Source organism: Psammomys obesus, unplaced genomic scaffold (assembly GCF_907164565.1).
Source record: "Psammomys obesus unplaced genomic scaffold, mPsaObe1.curated_primary_1811, whole genome shotgun sequence".
NCBI lineage: Eukaryota > Metazoa > Chordata > Mammalia > Rodentia > Muridae > Psammomys > Psammomys obesus.
The window spans coordinates 5,296,218-5,321,219 of NW_026594184.1; the positions used below are offsets into that span (position 1 = coordinate 5,296,218).

At 40.7% G+C, this 25,002-nt stretch overlaps 1 protein-coding gene across 4 annotated transcripts in view; it reads right to left on the minus strand.

The window, feature by feature from the left end:
- Mospd1 (motile sperm domain containing 1) overlaps positions 1-22,457 on the minus strand; it is a 30,728-nt gene extending 8,271 nt beyond the window's left edge. For 2 of the 4 annotated variants that reach the window (XM_055618045.1, XM_055618042.1), the window contains exons 1-4: positions 22,375-22,457; positions 5,578-5,830; positions 5,396-5,471; positions 3,141-3,358 (exon numbers count right to left, since the gene is read on the minus strand). In XM_055618045.1, the coding sequence (XP_055474020.1) occupies positions 3,141-3,358; positions 5,396-5,471; positions 5,578-5,731 (448 nt within the window). In that variant the 5' untranslated portion in view covers positions 5,732-5,830; positions 22,375-22,457. Of the gene's footprint in view, positions 1-3,140; positions 3,359-5,395; positions 5,472-5,577; positions 5,831-11,813; positions 11,911-18,965; positions 19,034-22,374 lie in introns of those variants that run through there. The other 2 variants (XM_055618043.1, XM_055618044.1) reach the window with 2 other exon arrangements.
- Positions 22,458-25,002: the final 2,545 nt, after the last annotated feature.

The following is a 25,002-nucleotide window of genomic DNA, read 5'->3' on the forward strand; positions in this document are numbered from 1 at the left end:
ATGTCTCAGGAATTTTTTAAAGCACGAAAACAATCTCAATTTATTTAACATTTTAGTTCAGTAAAATGTCATGGATTTGATCCCTATAACCCCACAAAACGTTATTTTTATTCCATTTACTGGCACATGATGAGCTAGAGTGGGGTACCTCCCTACCAACTAGACCAATTACGTATTTTCAATGTAACTATTCTGTGCATATAATGGTGGCCAAGATTTAAAAGTATCTGCCCTCAATGAACATCCTGACATAAACAGAGACCATCATGTATCTTGCCAATGTCTCTACAATTCATCTACCTGTAACAATATTACAATTAGATATCTCTCTATACTTTGGACACTAATGATCATTCTAAAACTAAGGTTGAGAGCACTGACAAAAATGCATGTAGATCAGCACCCAGGAGGGAGAGGAGGATGATTAACAACTTTGAGGCCAGCCCTGTCTGCATAGTGAGTTAATTCCAAGACAACTAGAGCTATGTTGTGAGGCCTTGTCTCAAAAACAAAAGTAAATAAACATAAGTAATCAATTAGGTAATTAAAATACGAATCTAGGTACAGTAGCTCATACCTGTAACCCCTACTCTTGGGAGGCAGAGGCAAGGTTGAACTACAGAGTTAGACCCTGTTCCAAACATCCAGCCATCCAGACACAGACATAAATACACACACACACACACACACACACACACACACACACACACACACACACAGCTATTAGAATTACTTAGCTTTGGTGTATGTGTGTACATGCACACATTTGTGTGAATGCAGGGACCTAGTGTGCGTGGAAGTCAGAGGACAACCCCAGGTCTCAATCTTTGCCTTTCATCTTGTTTGAGACCACTGTATACTCCAGGCTGATTAGCCTGCATGCCTTTATGAACACCTTTCTTTCTGTCTCTCAGCTCACTATAGGAACACTAAGATTTCTGGACATAAAATCATTGTACCTGGCTACATGGGCTTGGAGGATTCAAACTTAGGTCCTGACACATGTATGACAAGTGCTTAACCCACTGAACCATCTCCTTAGTCAGTCTCTCTGTCTTTGTGTCTTTCTCTGTATCTCTCTGTCTCTGTATGTGTGTTGTATTTAGCCTTTTAGAATGAATTTCACATGATTTCCAACGAAGAAAAAAAAAAGAACAAAGTTAGGGGATAGAGAGGTGTCTCATCAGTTAAGAGCACTGCTAGCTGTTCTTTCAGAGGACAGGGTTTCAGTTCCCAGCACCCATGTGGCAGCTCACAATTATCTGTAACACCAGTCCCAGAGGATCTGATGTCCTCTTCTAGCCTCCATAGGCACCAGGCATACATGTGGTATACAGACACACATGCAGGCAAAACATCACTACATGTAAAAGAGTAATAAATTGAAAAACATATCAGTGTGTTAAATGAAAAAAATGAACTCCAATGATTTTATTTTTAACTATTAATTAAATGTCAAGAAAAATATATTCAATGGCTTTTCATGTTTTGGAGGCCTGTTGAAGTGGGAATATTTTATTTCATTAAGTAAATCACCTTCAACATATTGATCTGACAAGATGTCATTTCAGAAATTTTCCTTTTTTTTGTTTTTATTTTTTTCTTTGAATTTTGAAACAGGTTCTCATTTAAGCCAAGCTGGCGTCCAACACAATGTACCCAAGAATCCCTCTAAATGCCCAATCCACCACCTCTCAAAGCCTGAGTGGGGCACCACACCAGCCAAACTAGATTTAATGTGCTTATCTTGAGAGTAGTTCACCCTTGCTCCATGATTAAACTTGAAAATGTATAAAGCTTTAAGGGGCTTTAAAAACAAGACTACCTGGTTTTCAAAGATCAAAGATGTACCTGTTAGTAAATAATTACTGCTAGGAAGCTAGTACCTAGTCCTCAGTCCTGATATTAAACAGAGATTATAGGCACTCCCTGTGCAGACTGGAAAAACTTCAGGGCCACATCAAAGAGACAGCACTTCCTGGCTTCTTAAAATAAACATTTGAAGATGAGCACAATGATATGGATATATGAGTTGATATGAAAAGAACATTTGTAAAATATCGCAAATATGAGCTTCAGTTTCTTTCCCTTTTGTCTTTGTTTTACTTTTCAGTTTAATTTATTTTTAATTTTACATACATGTACTACCTTTACAAAACGTTTTCTTCTTTGTATTGGGGATGGAACCTAGGGTCTTGCTCAAGCTACGCTCATGCTCTATTGCTAACCCCCTTTTCCCAGCCCTTTTTTTTCCCATTTTGATAGGCGTCTCACTGTGTAGCACTCATGGCAGTCCTCCTGCTTCAGCCTCCAGCATGCTGGGATAACTGGCGTGTGCCACCACTCCTAAGTTGCACATTTCAGTTTCACAGACAGCTGATATCACACTCATGAATCATGCTCTGAAAAGCCCTTTGTTTTCCTATGGAAAAAAATTTATCCCTCTACACTTCTAATAGGATTGGAGGACAATAATTAGAAGTAGGGAGGAAGGGGGAATGGTGTCTGGAAGTTGGATACGAGGAGAGTATCATTATCAAAAGTATATATCGTAACGATTCTGAGTATCTAAGCTGGAAGGAAATGAGGAATGGAGAGGGATTCAATTAATAGCCCACAGGGGATATTATAATCTACTTAGTTTAATTAACTTCAACTTTAATGAGATTTTTTTTTCAAAATAATATGAACAGCACAGTAAGCTTGGCCTACTGCCAAAATGAGTCTCTCTCCTCCTTCAAACTAATTAAATGCGAAAGGATATACAAAAGTCATGGAAACAATAGTACATAATTGCTAAATTTGTACTGGTATTAAAGTATGGTACCTGCATATATATATATATATATATATATATATATATATATATATATATATACACGGCATCTATGATATACGGCATCTCACACATTTCAAAGCCTAGTATGGCAATTGTCTGCTCCTCCTACATAATATAATGGGTACTCCTTTCTTTCTTGAAGGCCAAAGGCCAGTCTCTTGCTCTATTTCAGAGACCTGGTGCTCTAAGCTCCACTTTGCTAACTAGATTTAATGTGCTTATCTTGAGAGCATTTCACTGTAGCTCCATGATTAAACTTGAAAATGTATAAAGCTTTAAGGGGCTTTAAAAACAAGACTACCTGGTTGACATGACTGCTCAAAAAATACACTTTCGGTTAAATGTTCCTTTATTCTTTTCTCCTCTTCTTCCTTTTGTTGTTCTTTTGCAGATGGGAGAAGAGTAGCAATAACGTCTTTCCTTCCTAAAGCCTTCCTCTGGCTTTGCTCGGAAACTTGGAGGCGGAATTTGTCTATTACACCATAGTGACAGGATCGAACATCTCTATGACGAATCACACTGAAAACAGCAAAATAATAATAATAATAATAATAATAATAATAATAATAACAACAACAACAACAACAACAAAATCTGTTTAGGTTTCGGGGGCTTATCAAACAAAAAGCATCAAAATGTTTCAAGATGGCAAAACTAATCTTGCTGACTATAACTAAATACCCAAAATTTGCTAATCACACTGAGAAGAAAAACCATCATATACCCTAAAGAAGAAAATGAGCAATTATGAAAGAGCAGATTAAAGCTACACAGTCTGAAATACAGAATAACAATCTTCTACATGTGTGTGGTTGAGGCCTACAGCATGCTAGACAAGCATACAGTCTATTACTGAGTTATGGCCTCAGCGCAGAATCCAAGTCTTGAGTTAAAGAATGATAAAGAAAATTGCCTTTAGCAGTGATTTTTTTTTTTGTACATCTGTTAAAGATTTCTTTCCTCAACTGGAGCACATAAAATAGTTTCTTCCTTACAAACATATAATAAATTCCTATTTGTTATTGAAGAAATCTTCCTTTTATTATGCCTGGTTCTTCCTAGAGAATGCAAAGTAATTAGGTCAAGGGTAATGCATTTATATTTAGTAAGACTACATTTCTTTGGAATACTCTTTGCTTATTGTATACTGAATGACAACCCAAAGAAATGCGCAAAAACCTGTTCTTAAAAGAAGTGGGAAATAGCAAGAGCTGGAGAGGACAGGAACTCCACAAGGAGAACAACAGAACAAGAAAATTTGAACACAGGGAACTTCCCAGAGACTCATACTCCAACCAAAGACTATTCATGGAGATAACCTAGAACCCCTGCACAGATGTAGCCCATGGCAGTTCAGTGTCCAAGTGGGTTACATAGTAATGGGAAGAGGGACTGCCTTTGACATAATCTGATTGGCCTGCTCTTTGATCACGTCCCCCTGAGGGGGGAGCAGCCTTACCAGGCCAAGGTAGAGGACAATGCAGCCACTTTTGACTAGAACTGATAGACTAAGATCAGAAAGGAGAGTAGAACCTCCCCTATCAGTGGACTTGGGGAGGGGCATGCATGCAGAAAGGGGAGGAAGGGTGGGATCGGGAGGGGAGGAGGGAGGGGCTTATGGGGGGGTACAAAATGAAAGTGTAATTAATAATAATAATAATAATAATAATAAAAGAAAACTTAAAAAAATCATATCCTCTATGGCAGTGTTTCTCAACCTTCCTAATGCCGTGAGCCTTGAATACAGTTTCTCATGTTGTGGTGACCCCCAACCATAAATTATTTTTGTTGCTACTTCATAATTGTTATTTGCTACTGTTATACATCGTAATTTAAATATTTTAAGGTAGAGGGGGTGCCAAAGGGGTTGCAACCCATAGGCTGAGAACCTTTGGTCTAAGGCTTTGCACTGATGAAATCACTGAGGAGAACTGAGCTCTGCTTCTCATAGAAGACTTTTAACAAATACAGCTGACTTGGTAGCTTAACTTAAGGCCTGACCAGTGGATTCATCTGGTCACCACTATTTCTAAAGTACAAATTAAACACGAACAGCTTGAACAAACCATCAGCTGTCTCACACTCTAAAATGAAATGATCTGGAAGCACTCAGATAACCTTTTACACACATTTGCTTCCTATGTGTAGATTCAATTCCAGGCTTATTAGCTAAATTATTTCAGATGATCTCATACTGTTACTGTTCGAGAATGTAGTATTATTCATTTCACAAATGTCACTATAATAGCAGGATGTCTCCAAGAAAGCTAAATTCTGTTATTGCGGGAGAAATTTAAAGGAATAAGCCAGAGCTTGACCATAAGCATGACTGCCTGGACTAAAACAATGAGGAATTATTAAAGAAAGTGCTGGCCCAAGTTGTTTAAGTATTTGATTGTCCTACATAGAATATTTCAGAAACTTGTTAAATTTTGATAAACGCTCGGCCAAAAGGAGTAGAAACATCTGCTTAGGGATACCTTGGGACCCCTTTAAAGTGAAAACATCCACATCCACACACTGAGAATGTGTCGCCAGGGTGCGACTGTGACTTACATATCCATACAGGACTGCGGCTTTACTGCGCCTGTGGCATCAACAACAACATACTTATTCGGAGTCGTGCACAAAACTGAAAGAAAAAGTCACAACGTCCATGAGTGTATCAGATCAATTAATTTCCACAAGCAAACAAATCCTCAGGCTCTAGCTAAAAACGCATAAGCTAGGAGACTCACCTTTGAACTTTAAGGCAAACTCATAGGGGTTGTACAGCGTCAACACTTGCTTATGTGTTGACTGATCATCTGCGTAAAAGATTAGCTCCGTGGGAAACACAAAAACTGGAAGATTTCCTTCCACTAACTCTGGTTGTCTTTTTTGTTGATGCATTGGCACTGAATCCCCCTTGTGCAGCTTCTGTATTTACAGTCTCAAATCTATTTTGGACTTTCTTAGATTCAGTTAAAAACTCCAAAACATTTTGGCAATCTGGAAATGAGAAAAAGAAACTGCATGATACTGATTTTCAGTAATCTATAGTCACTCTACAAAAGCATATATTTAGGGAACAGCAAGATGGTTCAGTGGGTGAAGATGCTGGGTGCCAGGCTAGGCCTGATAACCCACATTCCATTCACAAGTCCCACAGGATGGGAGGGGAGAACCAAGTCAGGCTGTCCTGACTTACACACTCTCACGGCAACACACACACACACACACACACACACACACACACACAGAGAGAGAGAGAGAGAGAGAGAGAGAGAGAGAGAGAGAAACAGAAAATAAATAAGAATTTAAAGCTCAGTATGGTGGCATATGACTTCAATTCAGCACTCAGAAGGCAGAAGGCAGAAGGCAGGAGCAGGTAGATCTCTTGTGAGTTCTAGGCCAGCCAAGGCTACAGTTGTGAGCTGCCATGGGTGCTGGGAATTGAACCTGTTTGTGTGTGTATGTGCACACATGAGCACGCCCAAGGGCACACACAGGCATCACCTGTATGAGGGTGGCTGCAGAGGTCAGAAAAGTGTGTCAGGGTCCCCTGGATCTGGATTTATGGGTGGTATATGTGGGTGCCAGTAACGGAACCTGGGTCTGGAGAAATGGCTCAGTTGTTAAAGAGTACTTCCTGCTCTTTTAGAGGACCCAAGTTTAGTTTCCAAAGCCCAAGCCACATCAGATGACTCACACTACCTGTAACCCTAGCTCCAGAGGATCTCATTTCCTTTTCTGGCCTCTTCACCACCCCCCGTCCACATGGACATACCCACACCCACACGAAAAAACAGTCTCTTGAAAAAACTAAAAATTTCCTTTTTTTTTCTCGTAGAAAACCTGATGAATCACTTACACTGATGTCACTAATGATTTATTTAGTGCTGTGTAGAAGTATGGGGAAGAAGGTTCTGCTATTTTTTTTTTTTTTCCTGCTGAAACCAAGGCACGCAAGATGTCTTGGAACTGACTGAATTATACTTGCTAAGAGGTCCTTGGAGTTTTCTTTGAAAATTTAAAATCATTAAGTATTCTTTTGGACATGTGACACCATTCTTCCACTTGTATGTCAAATTACAGAGGTTTCCTGAGAGATGTAGGCATTTTTGGACTCCTCGGGTTCTTGAATGTCTACCAGACAGTGGTAGCTGGCAGAAATCTGTCTGTTAAATGTAACATTTCTGTTTTTATTTCCTAATCTCACTGCAATCAATATTCTTATTTAGCGAACCTCCTAAAAGGTGACATAACAATACATGGTCCGAGGCTCTGTTGGTAGAGGACGTGCCTAGCATGCACAAAACACTGGCTTCAATTTGCAGCAGTGCATAAAACCTACTATGGAGACACATGCCTATAAGCCCAACATTTAAGAAGCAAGAAGATTAAAGTTCAAAGTCATCCTTGGTAAATAGAAGACTTGAGACCAGCCTAGAGTGACGGAAGACTATGCCTCCAAAAAAGAAAAACAAACAAAAACTTAACAATAAAATTCAAGGCTCAATGTCCAGAAACCATTCCCCCCAAATTCTAAATTGAGCCAGGCATGGTGATGCGTACTTGTGACACTTGCAAGACTGAGGGGAGACAACTGCTTGTAAGTTTGGAGCTTATCTGGGCATCATACTGAAGCTCTTATCTCTGAAACCAACCAACCCAAAAAAGTGAAAACCCTAACACACTCAGAAAATGTCTAGTTTCCATTTTGTAGAACATACTTTTAAAATAGGCTCAAACGCATTACCGTAAGCTAACTTTCCTATACATTTAAAGGGGACTGTAACCAGTGAACCCATTACTTAGTTTTATTGGCTGCCAGGCCTCTGATTCTTACTCGGGCTTTCTTAACTTTCACCAAAATAGGATATAATAGCATCATATGTTAAAATGTCGGTGGAAGTCACGCACAAGCCCTTCCACCGAGACATTCAACTCTAAGCTGGGGCATGGTGGCTCACACCTTTAATGTCAGCACAGGCAGGTAGTTCTCTGACTTTGAGGTTAGCCTGGACTATACAGCAAGTCCTAGGATAGGCAGGACTAAATAAATTAAAACCATGTCAAAAAAAAAAAGAAAGAAAGGAGAGGAAAGAAAGAAAGAAAGAAAGAAAGAAAGAAAGAAAGAAAGAAAGAAAGAAAGAAAGAAAGAAAGAGAAAGAACGAACGAACAGAATTAGGACAGAATTCAGACCAAGAGCGCTACTCCAGGCTGTCTCAGATAATGCTTCCACTATCTACTACTTCACAGCATGTACATGACTCATGACAGTGTGGGGTTTGTTCTTGAGTTTGGTGTTCAATAAGCTGAGTGATCTGTTGACATTTTTATGAGCAACGACATCCAATGTTTGTATAACTCACAAGAGATTACCAAGACTTTTATTAATTACATAAACTGAATGATTAATAGGCTCTTAGATAACAGTGCTGCTTCAACTATACTGGGTGATGTTTCCTATTATTATTGGCGGTAGTGGTGTTTAATTAATTATTAATAGACCAGGCTGAAACAAACAAATAGAAAAATAATATCATCAGGTTTCCTGCCTTCTGGTCCAATATTCTTTTGACTATACAAAAACATTTCAATGAGAGAATATTTTGAAAAGCACTGAATGAAATAATTCTAATCTAACATATTTTCTCTGATTTATTTTTCATTCCCTTCTGTCCTTTTTGCCACCCTCCCCTCCACATACACACACTTCTTTTTGTCTTGACAGGCCCTCTAATAAATTTATTTTCAATCACACAGCAATTTTCCTGCACCAGCCTCCCAAGTAGTAAGACTACAGGCATAAGCCACCACACAGGGCTCTGAATTCCTTTCTTTTGCTCTAAGTCACACACACTTCTATTTGGATAATGCACTCTCGGAGTTTGCTATACATGTTTTGATAGAAAACAATAAGCTTGGGGCTCAAGAAATGGCTCAGAGAACACTGGCTGCTCTTCCAAAGGTCCTGAGTTCATCCAAAGGTCCTGAGTTCAATTCCCAGCAACCACATGGTGGCTCATAACCATCTTTAATGTGATCTGGTGCCCTCTTCTGGCATGCAGGTGTACATGCAGACAGAACACTGCATAATAAATAACTAAATCTTAAAAACAAAAACAAAAAAAAACCCAATAAGCTTTGTAATTTCATTTGTAGAAAACTTATCTATTAGGATGATTCAGATTTGACAACACTAAGTAATATGCTCTGACTCATTGTAAAACTCAGTTCTGAGGGAAGGAGTATATGATTAAAAGGTAGCAGCAGCTTTGTCCATCTCCACTGGATGGGGGAACAGCCTTGGGCCACAGAGGAGGTCATTGCAGCCGGTTCTGATGAGACTTGATAAGCTGAGGTCAGATGGAAGGAGAGGAGGTCCTCCCCTATCTGTGGTCTTGGAGAGGGGCAGGAAGGAAATGAAGGAGGGAGGGTGGGATTGGAAGGGGAGGAGGGGGAGGGCTACAGCTGGGATACAAACTTAATAAACTGTAATTAATATAAAAATAAAGTGGGACCGGGAGGGGAGGAGGGAGGGGCTTATGGGGGGATACAAAATGAATAAAGTGTAATTAATAAAAGTTAAAAAAATAAAAATAAAAAGGTAGCAGCTCTGATTTATAGACGACATAATCAGTAAGTATTGGTTAAGCTGGGGAGCCATCTAGAAAACAATAAAGTTGAATTAACTTTCACTTCCTATACCATGGCCAGTTTTAATCTCTTTGGCCATGGTATAGGAAATGAAGGTTTAAAGGGGGGAAAGCCATCAAAGCAGTAGAAGAAACCATCAAAAAATGAAAAAAAAAAAAAAAACCCTCTCAGGGTTAAAACTAAACATCAGAAATATTAACAAATGTAGCTACATAAACTTTTACAAGCACATATGGCTGGCCTGCAATTCCAGCACTTGGGGAGTAGAGGCAAGAGGATCAGAAGTTCACAATCAGCCTTATTTATAAAGCAATTTTGAGACCAGTCTGCCAGCCTGGACTACATGGGAACCTGTCACACACACACAAAGCAAATTATTTTATAGGAAAGGAACTTAGCTTACCAAAGGTTATTTAACCTCACAAGAGAAATACAAACTAAAGCCAGACCATGATACATTTTTTTAAAAATATCAGGTTAGTAAAAAGTAAAAAAGCAAAAACAAAACTTGCTGGCACATGGTGAGAGAAATCAGGAACATTCTTATGTTACTGATGGGGATATAAATTGGAACAACTACTAAGCTGCTAGAATGAAATACTCATGTTCCCCTCCCTCCTCTCCTCCCAGTCCCACCCTCCCTCCTTCTTCCCCTCTCCCCTATTCTTCAAAAAAAAAAAAAAAAAAAAAAGGAAAAGAAAGATATACTCATACCTCAGAGCCACAGATTTTACTTTTAGAATATTTCTGGAACATATATCCTCCTCCTCCACCACCACCATATGTGAACTTACATGTGTCAAAGCTTTTATATGAAGTGTTAAGGATTAAAGGAAATGATTCATATGAAGCTTGCTGTACTCAATCTAAGCTGGTTGTTCATAGCAAAAAGGTCGAAATAGCCAGCTATCCATTAATAGGGGATATATGAAAGTATGGTATATCCACTCATTGGGATACAAGATACATATCAAAACAATAGACAAAGCTCTTTGTGTAGCTGAACATGAAAATTTAAGATAAAGCTGGAGCTGCTGACACAGGCCTGTAATTCCAGCTACTCAGGAAGTTAAAACAGGAGCATATAAAGTTCAAGATTTGTCTGGCTACTTAATGAGACCCTGTATCAAAACGAAAGCAGAGTGGGCTATAGAAATACTTGCCTCCCAGGTGTGAAGTCCCAGGTGCAATCCCCTAGTACCTAATAAAAGACTATGACCACAAACAAAAAGTTGGGAAGGGAGAAAACTGTAAAAGGAGGACTGAGGATAAAGCTCAGTTGTAGGGACTAGATTCAATCTTCAGTATGCTTTTCAACCATTCCAAAACATGAGAGAAGCACATCCCACCTCCTGTTTGGAAAGATAACAGGGATGATACCTACCAGTCATCCCAGCACTTCCGAGTCTGAGGCAAAAAGATCAGGCATTTAAGGCCAAGCCTCGGCTACACGGGCAATTCCAGACCAGCATGGGCTACATGAGACCCATCTCAAACAAATAAATGAAGAAATAATAAATGATGTACTTTTCAAACCTTTTAAGCCAGGTATTGTGGCAAAGGCCATCCCAGTGGGGAAACTGAGGCAGGAAGACTACAGAATAATATCTCAAACAAACAAAAAGAGGAAAAGGAGACAGTTCACAAATCTTACTGTGAAGTAAAAAAATAGTCACACATACAAGTGACAAGCTGTTGTTCTAACTTTAAGGAGAATTTAATTAGCACAAGTCAGAGTAGGAATTTTATTAGCTTGGAATAAAGGCTTAGAAGACATTTTTATCCTTTGCATCTTGAGGCTTTCTTTCTCTTGGTAAGTTAAAGATGTACTCGTTTCCCTATGAATCACAAATAGGTCATCTCTTTGTCAATATTAAAGAAGTGTTTAATTGCCTTTGAGCAGTTTACTGTTTCTTTTCATATCCCTTTTCCATTCATCGCTTATCTTGGCTAAGATAAAATTTTCCTCCTCAACTCCAACCAGGAGTGATAAGGGAAGAATTAGCACTAGGTCGGCAGAGTAGCATTAACATTGCCAACAAACATCCTGAAGCATAACACTCACCTTTCATTGATTGTTTCTGAGAGACTAACACTTTCTCTTTGCCCTACTGCATATTAAAAAATGATAAAGTGCAAAGAATCCAGGGGAAACATTATATACTAACCTTAATGCAGTTCAGTTTGTGAAGTTGTCCAAACGTCTAGTGTACAGCAAATCAAACTGTGTTAACATCTCATAGGTGAGGAAAGCAGGCCCAGGATAGTAAAAAACACTTTCCCAGATTTGCACAGGGTATTAGGGACGGAATTACATTGTTTACTCACTCTTGTATAATATTTATCTCCTCTGCATCTTAATTAGAACGTCCAGTTTGGTGTGGTGGCACACGCCTATAATCCCAGTACACTGGGAGGTAGAGGTAGGCAGATCTCAGTGAGTTTGAAGCCAGCCTGGTCCAGGACAGCTAGGGCTACACAGAGAAACCCTGTCTTGAAAAACAAACAAAAAATATTAGAAGGTCCTCTCCCTGTGATTCTAATATATGTACCCTAGTCTCAAGTAGCCTGATGTTTAAATTATCACTGTGTTATTTTTTTCTTTTTCCTGAGCTGGATATTGAACCCAGGGCCTTGTACAAGATCTGTATTTTTATTTTATGAGACAGTGTCTACATAGCCCAGGACAGACTCTCAGGTGCTACAATTACAAATCTGCACTACGATGACTGGCACTAATGTATTTTTACTGTACGGATTCAGTCTTTTGATCTCTTCAGTTACATACTAGTCCTAATATCACATTTTTTGTCTTGTTTTACATTCGTGATAGGCTCAATTTCAGTGCAGGCACTTGGAATACACTAAGCTCATTTGTTTTCCTATGGTGTCTACTAAAACTCAGTTCTTTCATCAGTGAGCATGTGTTCTCCCCATAGGGGAAGGTGCTGTTTCCATAAAAGGATCTTAAAGTTACTGCATACAGATAGGTAGCTGTTGGCCACGGGCTAGGGTGAGGGGAAAAAAAAAGTATCACCATTCCCAGCTGTTTCTCTTCTCCCACTGCCTTCTGTTTCCCTTTCATCTCCTCAAGAGTCCATGTGGGCCAGCAGTGTTTATAAATCATGAGGCTCCAATATGCCCCTGACCATAAAGGCAGGCAGTCCCACTGAAAAAAAGATATGGGGAACTGCCTTGTCTTTGACCCTCTCCCTAAAACTACAGAACATTCCTGAATAAAATTAGAAAGAAAACCTGTGGGCACACCATCTTGTGACCAATTTACAAACTACTCTCCCACGAAAAGCAATGTAAACACTGAATGTTTTTATCCTGACTGAGCAGGGTCTTGCTATATAGCACATGCTAGTTTCAAACTAAAATCCTCCTGCTTCTGTCTCCTGAATGCCACATCTGGCAACATTAAGAATTCAGGCTCTTTGCTGTTGGTCAAAACAAACTGTTGCTCACAGTTGTGATCATCTGCTGTTTACCCACTTTGCAATGAACAGAGGAAGGAAAGATAAGACTCTGTGATAAGCAAAAGAGTTTCTATACAATTCACCATAGATTTAAAACATCGTGACTATTAGCAAGCAAGGGAACTACATTAAAGTATACTCTTATCCCATTCCCCTTTTTGGAAAATGGTGCCTATAAGTAATTAAGTAGTCCTTCTGTATTTTTGTACTATTATGATTCAAATTTTTGGAAACAGTTAAGAATCAGGCTAGAGAGAGATGACTCAGAGGTTAAGAGCACTCATTGCTGTTGCAGAGGACCCCAGTTCAATTCTTACCACCCATTTCCAGCGATTCATAACAACCTGTAATTCCACAGTCATGAGATCCAGTGCCCTCTTCTGGCTTCTACAGGCATCAGTAAACACGTAGTGCACATACATACACTTGGGCATACACAAATACATATAAAACAAATAAATAAATCTTAAAAATATAGCTAAGTCTTATTCAAAGTCTAGCCTCCACGAAGGATTAGTGGCCCATCTGCTTAGCCACAGAGGCTACTTAAATGGCATGTCTCTGGCTCTAGATACTCATATTATTTCTCAGCCCCACCTTTAGTCCAGGCCCCTTTTATCTGAGTGCAGGAACTATCTTAATCCTCCATATTGGGTACAGTCTTTGCCAAAACCGAAGAAAACGAAAATTAGTTAAGTGCAGTAGATTTTACTATTTTAGACTCTGTAGTATAAAAGCCCTGTCTCCTCCATGTTAAAAACCCAGTAGCAAAGTATGAATTTTACTATCACCAATTAGTTTTGAATGGTGTTTTTAATAATTTTTAATGCCATAAATGTTATCATAATGTTCACTTTATATTTTAATGTCCAAATAAATAAAATAAAATTAGTGGCTGGGCATGGTGCATAATGCCTATAATCCCAACCTAGACATTCCCAGGCAAATAAAACTCTTTGTGTTCAAGGTTAGCCTGGTCGACATAGCTATCCCAACCAGAGCTACAAAGTAAGATCCTGTCTCAAAAATAAGTAAAATTATTGATAAACACTTACAGTCCCAACACTAAGTCTGGGGGAGGAAAAATGATGAGTTAAAGGCTAACCTGGGCTACATAGTGAGTTCCAAGTTGGCATGGTCTATAGTGAAACCCTGTCTCAAAAAAGCAAATGAACGAATAAATTTATAAGCAAACAAAACCTTTTAAAGGTATGGGGGCATAGCTTAATGGTAGAGACCTTGCCTAGCATGCCTGAAACACTGGAAATGATCTCAAGTACCACAAGAAAGGGATATCTTATAGAAAGGTCTTTTTGTAAATATATGGCTGGGTACTGTGGCACATGCCTGCAATCCCAGCACTCGGCAGCTAGATGTAGAAGGGTTACTGCAAGTCTGTAATCAGCCTGGTCTACATAGTGAATTCCAGACCATCCAGATTAACAGAGCAAGACCCTGTCTCAAATTAAAAAAAATGCTTGGTGTGATATATACTCCTCTAAGTTCAGAACTCAGGAGGCAGACAGGCAGCTCTCTATTACAGAGGGCAACTTGGACTACGTAGTGAGTTCTAGGTAAGTCAAGCCTACATAGTGAGATCCTATCTTAAAACAAAAACAAAAACAGACACACACACACATATACAAACACACAGAAATCAAAATACCACACCTGGAGGGGACAGGAGCTCCACAAGGAGAAAAACAGAACCAAAAAATCTGGGCACAGGAGTCTTTTCTGAGACTGATTCTCCAACCAAGGATCATGCATGGAGATAACCTAGAACCCCTGCTCAGATGTAGCCCATGGCAGCTCAGTTTCCAAGTGGGTTACCTAGAATGGGGAACAGGTATTGTCTCTGACATGATCTGATTGGTCTGCTCTTTGACCACCCCTGTGAGCGGGGAACAGCCTAGAGGAAGAGAATGCAGCCACTCCTGATGAGACCTAATAGGCTAAGGTCAGAAAGAAGGGGAGGAAGACCTCCCCTACCAGTAGACTCAGGGAGGGGCATGGGAGGAGATGAGGGAGGGAGGGTGGGATTGGGAGGGGATGAGGGAGGGAGCTTACAGCTGGGTTACAAAGTGAATAAACTGTAATTTATTTTTAAAAAAATAAAGAAAGACTAGACTCATATCAAGGCTGAATGAGGCAACCCAGTAGGAGGAAACAGGTTCCAAAAGTAGGCAAAAGAGTCAGAGACAACTCATTCCCACTGTTGGGAGTCTCACAATAAGTACCAAAGTATAAAACTGTAATATATATGTAAAGGATATAGTTCAGACTCACACAAGCTCCTGATTGTCACTTCTGTCTCCATGAGGCCCTATGAGCCTTAGTTGATTCTGTGAGTTTTATTGTGGTATCTTCAACCCCCCTGTCTCTTATAATTCTTCCTCCACCTCTTCCACTGAGTTCCCAGAGCTCCACCTATATGTTTAGCTGTGGGTCTCTGTTCTCCCCTCAGTTGCTCGATAAAATCTCTCTGATGATAATTGGGCTGGATTTTATCTTGAGTACAGCAAAATATCATTAGGAAGAATTTCACTATTTTTTTTGATAGTCCTTTGGTTCTATCCTAGGTGTTTGGGGTATCTAGTCTCTGGTTCTTGGCCATCTAGGCAGTGTTAGCCATAGGTTCCCTCTTGTGGCCTGATCCTCAAGTTGAACCAGTCATTCATTGGCCACTCCCACAAGTTCTGTGCCACAATTACCCCAGCACATTTTTCAGTCAGGACAAATTGCAGAGTTGATGTCCTAGTTACACAGCTGGAAGAACTAGAAGCCTTGCCCAACTACAGAAGATGGTCAGCTCTGTCTCCTCATCCGCCATTAGAAGGAGTCTTTGCTAGGGTCATCTTATAGATTCCAGGGAGTTTTCCTTGCATTGGGGCTTCTACATGCTCCCCAAGTGCCCCAATTTAAATAGTATTCTCCCCAACACACCTGATTCCTCCTTTCCCATCTCCACTTATCCCCAGTTCACCTTCAAAATCTATTCTATTTCTCCTTCCCAGAGAGATCCATGTGTCCACCTTTGAACCCTCCTTGTTACTTAGCCTCTCTGGGTCACAAGATTTAAAGATAATTAAGATAATTGAATATTAGGAAGCAGGGAGCTGTATGGGAGCTTGAATTTAAGCACAACTTTCATTCATGGATATGTCCTTGTGTAAAGACCCACTATGTGAATATCATAATAACAATTCAGACAGCAACTATAAATAGTAATAAACAGTACACTCTTGAAAGGCGTATTACCTGCTGCCCATTTGAATGTGTATATTCCTGTATCATGTGCAGAGAGAGTGACAGAGTGGCAGCCATATTGGCTTAGAGTAATAGAAGAAAATTTGGGACCAGAGCAGAAGTTGGAAGCTGGATTTGATTTCCTATAACCAAATAATGCAGACATTAGAAAGTCACATACTATCTTAGCTAGGGTTTTATTGCTGTGAATTGACACATAACCATGGCAAATCTTATAAAGAAAACTATATCACATTGTTGGGGCTGGTTTACAGTTCAGATGTTTAGTCCATTATCATCATGGTGGGAAGCATGGCAGGATTCAAGCAGTCACGGCGCTTGAGAGGTAGCTCAGAGTTCTACATTTTGATCTTCAAGCAGCAGGAGATTGTGTCATCCTGGCATAGCTTGAGCATATATAGGAACCTCCACAGTGACACACTTCCTCTAACAAGGCCATACCTACTCCAACAAGGCCACACTTCCTAACAGTTTCACTCCCTATGGACCAAGCATTTAAACACATGAGTCTATGAAGGCCATACCTATTCAAACCATCACACCTACTGAATATAAAAGTGTCTAAAAGGACTAGAAGTGACAGAGTACTGAATAGAGAAACAGCCCTCAGAAACAAGACAAAAAAAAAGTAGCAGTTGTAACTAATAAAACCAGAGAAACCACTCAGCTAGTAAGAGTAGGGGCAGAATACAATCTGCTGCTGGAATTTAAGAAAATTAACTATGAGAACAAAATCAACAGTCCCTATAAGAGTGTATCAGTATCCAGGGTTTCCATACTTATTACTGCTCATGGACTATGCTGTCAAAACAACAGTTACAGAGCTAATTCCAACTGTATCAATGTGTGAATTTCAGAGGAAACAATCTTACATTGGGTAGACAGGGACAGGAGAATTGAGGGCATGAGAGGTGAGGAGTTGAGTGTGATAAATATGCTCAAATTATAGTGGCATGAAATTCTGAATGATCCCAGGGAAAGAACCTGTCTCACAAACTAAGGTAAAAAATAATACCTGAGGTTGACCTCTGCCTTCCACATACATCTGTACAATTTGGCATTGAAACACACAAATAAAAATCAATTAACCAATCAATAACAACTGGGTTGTTATATAGAAAAATGAAACAAGACATGCTATTACACAGAAAATGTAATTAAAATTTGTCAGAATTCTTATGAAAATGTATAACTATGAACTTTTTTTATAACTATAAACTTAATCTACAAGGAACATCACAGATGGAAGGGGAGGAGGACCTCCCCTATCAATGGACTGGGGGAGGGGCATGGAAGGAGAAGAGGGAGGGAGGGAGAGTGGGATTTGGAGGGGATGAGGGAGGGGGCTACAGCTGGGATACAAAGTGAGTAACTTGTAATGAATAAATAAAAAAACAGAAAAAAAATCAAAATACCCTCTAAAGCAAAACCATCTTTATTTCCATTTTAATAAATGTGTTATTCCCACAACTTGCAACATTCTAGTGTCTTTGGTTATTACAAGATGTGCAAAGAGAAATCTGTACTGATTCAGTATATAAAATATGTATGCTGCTACATGTAGCACACAAAAGTTTAAGTCTTTTATTCCACACTTGATGGAATATAAGCCCAGGACTCAGGAGACAAAGGCAAGAGGATTTCTGTATTGGAGGTCAGTCTGATTTAAATAGATAGTACCAGGCCAACCAGGGCTACATAGTGACACTATGTAAAAACAAAACAAAATAATAATGTCTTTAATTTATTCATCATATACCAGAAACTATGATAGGAAATATAAAGAAAAATACTATTTCCATCCTTCAGAACCCCAGCCTATCAAAAAAAAAAAAAAAGCATATAGCAGGTATTAGAATGTGTTGATATTGAGATATTAAGACATATATTGAATTGTCAGTTAACACAGTGTGCTCTGGAAACATAAAATGACATCCTATAGCGGGAGTGGAAGGGGTGAATTCCAAAAAGAATGGGCAGAGGCAGAAAAGGGGTACTCAGAATGAGCGCTGGTATCATATATGATAGAAATATATATGAGCAGAGCAACAAGGAGAGGTAAGACTGGGAAGGTAAGCTGGAGGTAGATTGTGGAAGATTATAAACCAACTTTCCTAGGCTTGGAGCTGATCAGAAATGGAAATTCTCAGTTTCTGACCCAGATCTACTGAATCAGGAATGGTGGGAGTAGGGTCTAGCCCTGTTTTTAGCAAGCTAGACACGATTCACCAACTTTGAGAACTACTGCTGCAGGCAATATTAAGCAACTTGAAATTGACCTGATGAATTTGGAAATGGGTGGTGGTGGCCATTGCCTATCCAAGTCCAACACCTGACTCCAGGGTAGTTACAAGGAAAAAAAAAAAAACTTTTGGATGACAATGGCATGAGGACATGACATAAGCAAGAGGCTAAGGCAACTGGAATTAGATTTAAGAGATATTTCAAGTGATCATAGAGCAATCAGGTGGTGAAAGTAGAATCATACAAATGTGTCACTGTGGTGTTTTTTTGTTTGTTTACACAAAAACCAGAGTCTTGTTGAATCTGTCAACTGATAGATCCAGAAAAAGGGAAGAAAAGAGCAATTTTTATGTGTTCCTTTATAGTCAGGAGCAAAGGTTGCCTTAATTTGTACATGAGTACTCTGGTCTACTTGGTATTTCTGCCTCTCACTATCAGCCAGTAGATTGACATATTAACATGTTCATATTTTCTGTGAGTTTACCTCGTGAGAACCAATCTGCGAGACTGATGATATCAGGATGTGCTGACACAAATTCTGAACCTAAAAAGCTGGAAAGGAAGCACTGGTTCAGGTGATCAAAGTCAGGTGCTGTCAAAGTGAGACCATTAAACCCCTCCCTTTCTCCTCATTATGTCACTAAAATCGCAGAACCTGCTTAATTCTGGAAGAAGTTTGAACTGAACTGAGTGAAAGAATTAGACTTTGGGCTATATCCTGAAGGTCATGAAAGCCTAGCAGAGCTGTTATTTCTAATTTAGGAGTCATGATTTAGCTGGGTCCATCTTCAATTACCTGACAAAAAGCAAGACAGGTACAGGCCAACGTAATGACTAATTTACCTCCTCAGAATATATATATTTTTTGAGACAGAGTTTCAGTATGTAACCCATATGGTCTGGTACTCACAATGTACACTAAGCTGGCCTCAAACTCACACAGACCTATCTGCTACAAGAATCTTGCAGGAAGCCAGGCACACTGGTAATCCCAGCACTTGGGGAGGCAGAAGTAGACAGATCATTGTGAGACTGATGCCAGCCTGCTCTACAAAGTGAGTCCAGGACAGCTAAGGCTACACAGGGAAACTCCGTCTCAACCCCTCCCCCCCACACACAAAAAAAAGAACCTTGCAGAATATAATTGCTATTTCTATCATGATTCTGGGTAGATACCTCTTGTTACTTCATGGGCTTTCATTGTGACCAGTATCTTGCCTTAATTGGCCAACACATTTGTCCAAAAATAGCTCTCTGTCAAAAACTACACACTTGCCAAGCATGGTGCCTCACACCTGTACACTCAACATTTGGAAGTCTATGGCAGACTTAGAAGCTTGCCTGAGCTACATGAGTTCCAGGCTAGCTGGGGATTCATGGTAAGACTGTCTCAACACCCCCATCCTTACCCCACCCCCACAAACTGTACACTTTTAGGTAACTTAAGAGCTACAGAGGTCCATATAGATTACAACAAAAGCCTTATAATAGAGATGAAGTAATCAAGGACATTAAAGAATAAATCACTTAATATATTTATTGTAAGTTAATATATTACCAGACTGGTAAGGGGTAACTTCACTTGGAATCTTTTTTGCTTGCTTTTAGAAAAGATTAAAATGTTTTCTATCTTCTATCTTAAGCCCTCTTCGTGTGTGTGTGTGTGTGTGTGTGTGTGTTTGCTTGTTTGCTTGTTTGCTTTTGAGACAAAGTCTCTCTATTTTATAGCTCTGGCTGTCCTGGAACTCACTATGTAGACCAGGTTGGCCTTGAACTTGGGAGACTACCCAGCTATCTTAAACCCTTTTTTTTAATGTTGGAGAAGAGCAGCAATATTTTGAGATGTCTCACTATGTAGCCCTGGCTGGCCTTGGCTGGCCTGGCACTCAGAGATCTATCTGCCTGCCTCTGACACCTGAGTGCTGGGATTAAAGGCCTATGTCAGCACACCCAGCCCATAAATTTCTTTATTGGGCTTAAGTAAGGAATGGGGTGGGTTTTCTAGTTTCTTATTTTATGTTTTTAGACAGTGAAATTAAATGTAAATCCTGTATGAGAAAAAAAAATAAATATAAAATATCTGGGAAGAATAAAAATGAACAATTTAAGGAAAGCAGGTGAAGTACTAGTTTCTGTCTTTGCCTACACTGAAATGCTGCCCATTACACTTGATTATATACTATACTAAAAGGGAGACTATCACAACCAGCTCTCACAGATTTGAACATTCCTAAATTTTCCTGGTATGTCAGGAAACTTCTGTTGCTTTGCAAAGTCTACATATCCCTCAGAAGCCAGTTTAACCTTACATCCTGTTTGAATGTGTAGACTGAACAATTTAAGACTCATTTGAGACAGACATGGCGGCTCACACCTTTAATCCCCGCACTCAGGGAGGCAGAAGTAGGCTGTGAGTTCAAGGCCAGCCTGGTCTACAAACTGGGACACTCAGAAGGGAGAGGCAGGCAGGTTTCCGCGAGTTTGAGGACAGCCTGAGCTACAGAGTGAGTTCCAGGACAGTCAGAACTACACAGAAAACGTCTGTCTCGAAAAACGAACGAAAAAAAAAAAAAAAGAAGAAGAAGACGACGACACATTTGGCCGTTTCTTGTTCTCCAAACTTACAGCCAATCTACAATGAATATATGTGTAATCAAAAAGCTGGGGGTCTACCCTTACTCAATTTCCTAAATGTTGTATTTTATACACAAAGAGATTTTCCAATACTTTCAGGATTTTCATCATTAAGAATGTATTAAATCTAATGTGTAGACTTTTACCAAAAGGGTAGACTTTCTCCTTCTGTCTGGAAATCACATTAAGAACAAAACGTGCTCCAAAAAGAAAAGAACTGCCTTTTAGGTAAAATTCAGGAACTTGTAATTTTCAGATTTATTTTGCTTAGCATTTCCTGAAAATACAACACACTAGTGCCCTTTTCACTTCATAGTTGCCCTTTGGCTCTCTCAAGCGAAATTTCCTTTAATTCTACTGGGACAGCAATGCTGCTTCAATGAGAGAAAGACAAATGTCAGTTTCTTCGAAGGGGAACTGCAGAACATTAAGGGCTGAGGACTGGGGGGGGGGGGGGCCCCAAACCTTCCTAAGACATCAGCCCCAACGGCTAGAGGCCCAGCCTTTACAGCTCTATCGCCACACTGCCCCGTTCCATGTGAAACTGGTCATGTGAGCCTGTTTACAGCTGAGCAGCTGGTGCAACCATCAGGATCAGTGCAGAGGTCCGGGGAGGAGTAATGATACAGGCCATGTATCTCCTTTCTCCCCCTATATAATTCCAAGAAGATTTTGTTTCTACCACCACCCTCCTAGTTTCCCCACCTCCCTTCATGTCCCTTTAGGCAAAGCCATCCTGGGACGCCTGGTTCCAGCCACCTACCCTCCCCGCCCCATTTCCTTCCAGTTACTCTCTGGTGTGGGGGGGGGACCGGCTGAACTGCAGGAAGGGCGAGGACAGTGTCACCCCGAACAGGGTAGTCGACTGACTTCTCTCCCACAGCCCTCCAGGCAGTGTCCGCCAAAGAGTTGTCCCTGGAGCCGCATCCCCAGGGCAACTGAACTCCGCCAAGCAAGCAGCGGTGGCTTTGGAGGATACCTTGGCCCAGGCAGGGGCAGCTACATACGTCTGCTGGCCCGACATTGTGGAAGGGCCACCAGCAGTCAGAGAACGGTGGACCGGCCGCCTGGTCCCGGCCAGCCACTGCAGCCCGGCACCGCGCAGCCCTGCTGTCAGCCACAGAGCCAAGCTCCGGCTGTGGGTGCTAGGCATTGTCTACACTGGGGTGAGGGTGGGGGTGGGGAGCTGGCCATGTAAGTCCCACGTATGCTCCCACAAGTCAGAGGAACTGGGTGACGGAACATTGGGGGACTCTCACCTCAGCAATATAGGCTTCTCGGAAAGCAGCTGCGACTGCTCCTGGCTCCTTTGTCAGAGTCTCCAGACTGCACTGCCTGCTGGGATACGGGAGGACTAGACTGCCACCTCTCCCCCGCCCAGGAGGAGGAGTCACAACTGGGAGGCGGGGATGGGGGGGACGGTTCAGAAGAAGAAGGGAAGGCAGCTTCACGGGTGAGGTCTAATTGGGGGCGGGGTTTCTGTGTTGCCACCTGGCTTCTAGAGTTTCTTCCTTCTCAAGTGCTTCAAACTACTTCCTTCTTTGTCCTGTGGCCACCCCTCCTCTTTCTCTCCTCTCCACCCCCTGAGAGCTTTAGAGGCTTTCTCAGACTGCAATCTCTTTGCACTCTCTTGGTGGTGAACCTTGACATCTGCTTCATTCACTCCTCTTCCCAACCCAGCATGCCCTCAATGACTACCCAAGGCTAGTGATTCTTACTCTGAGACCTATCTTAATGGCTATCCTTCTTTCTCCACTCTATCATCAGCACAGCGGACTCTCTGAGGACTTTTTCATGCTGCTACAGTAGCTTTCTGATTGGATTCCTTCCTTCCACTGTTACTTTGTTACATTTCCCAGATGGACCAGTCTAAGGTGTATAGGTTGACCCTGTTAGTCTACTCAAAGCCTTTCAAGCCTGCCATGGTGGAACAAGACTATATAATCCCAGCATTCAAAGGCTTAGAATCCCGAGTTAAGAACAACCTGGGTTACATACTGACAATTGGCTTTTAAAAGTGGAAATTCTACATTCTCAGTAATTTCTGTAATCTCTTAGAGGTTTCCAGACAGCTATGCTGCGGCCAGGCTTTAATCTCAGCACTTGGGAGGCAGAAGCAGTGGATCTCTGAGAATGAGGCCTGCCTAGTCTACATAGGAAGTTCCAGACAAGCCAGGGGTACCTGCGAGACCTATCAACCAACAAATGAGAGATAAAAAGACTTTTCAGCTAGGCGTGGTGGAACACAATTGTAATCCTAGCATTCAAGGGCAAAGTCAGGAATATCCCAAGGATTGCATTCCAAACCAGCCTAGTCTTCCTAGCAGGATCCTGTGTGCCGGCTAGTTTGATGTCAACTTGACACAAGCTAAAATCATCCTAGAGGAGGGAACCTCAATTGAGAAAAGGCCTTCAGAAGTTCGGGCTGCATCAGGACTGAGTACATGCCACTTGATGTGCCTGGGTGGGCTGTGTGTGTGGGGTCCTCTTTTCTGAGAAGTTGGGGAGGTTGGACAGAAGGAAGAGAAAGGGAGGACAGGACCAGGAGGAAATGAGGGAGAGACTACAATTGAGATGTAATAAATAATAAACATAATAAAATATATTATAAAAATATTTATATAATATATAAATTAATAAAAATATAAGTATATAACTATATAAATGTATAAATAAATAAACAATAAAAATAAGTCAGAGAAACAAAATTTGGGCTGCAGCCAAGCCTTTGGGTCACTTTCCTAATTACTGATTGACATAAGAGGGCCCAACTCATTATGGGTGGGACCATCCTTGGCCTGGTGGTCCTGGGTTCTATGAGAAAGTAGGCTGAGCAAGTCATGAGGAACATGCCAATTAGCAGCACTCCTCCATGTCCTATAAATCAGCTCCTGCCCTATCGAGTTCCTGTTCCCACTTCCATGGATGCTGAACAATACTGTGGAAGTGTAAGCCAAATAAACCCTTTCCTCTCCAAGTTTCTTTGGTTATGGGTGCTTCATCACAGCAATAGAAACCTTACCTAGGACACCCTGTGTTAAAAAAAAAAATCACCAGGCTGGTGGTACACACCTTTAATTTCAGCACTTGGGAGGCAGAGGCAGGTGTAAAGGCCAGTGTGACCAAATCTCAAGACAGCCAGGACTACATAGAAAGACCCTGTCTCAGAAAAAAAAAGTAAGAAAGAAAGAAAGAAAGAAAGAAAGAAAGAAAGAAAGAAAGAAAGAAAGAAAGAAAGAAAGAAAAGAGACTTAGTTCAAACTTAATTATATTAAAAAATGGAGAATAAAATGCAATGGTCACAGGTCCCCTCTCCTCAAACATAAGACCCAAAGACTTCTTCCTGGTTGCCCTACCTAAACAATGGGTATGTAATGGTAGATATGACCTAGGCCCTAGGCTCTGATACCTTTACTCACAGACTTTGTGTAATGCTCTTATCTGTCTTTTGAATACCTATCTTTCAGGATCCAGGGGAAATGTCACTTTCCCAACTAACCTTTTAGAATCTCCCATAAGAACCTTATGACTTCTTTGTTTGTCTGAAACATGGCCTGATTATGTAGCCCTGGCTGGCCTGACACTGGCTATGTAAACCAAGGTGGTTCTAACTTGCAGTGATCCTCCTGTCTCTGCCATGCTGAGATTATAGGCATGTACCGCTTAGTCCAGCAGACTCTTGCATAAGAACCACTGACTCCTACTGTGTCACCAAAGAACACTGCTAATTCTGTTTTGTATTTCTTCTTGACATAGGTAAACCCGTGGTCATATCTATATATTCCTTTTTCCTTTGCCTAGGCTAGAATACTTCAGAACAGGCCACAGTTGTCAGCACAATGCCCCTTCTACAACAGATATGTATACAATTTAATTAAATGTGATAC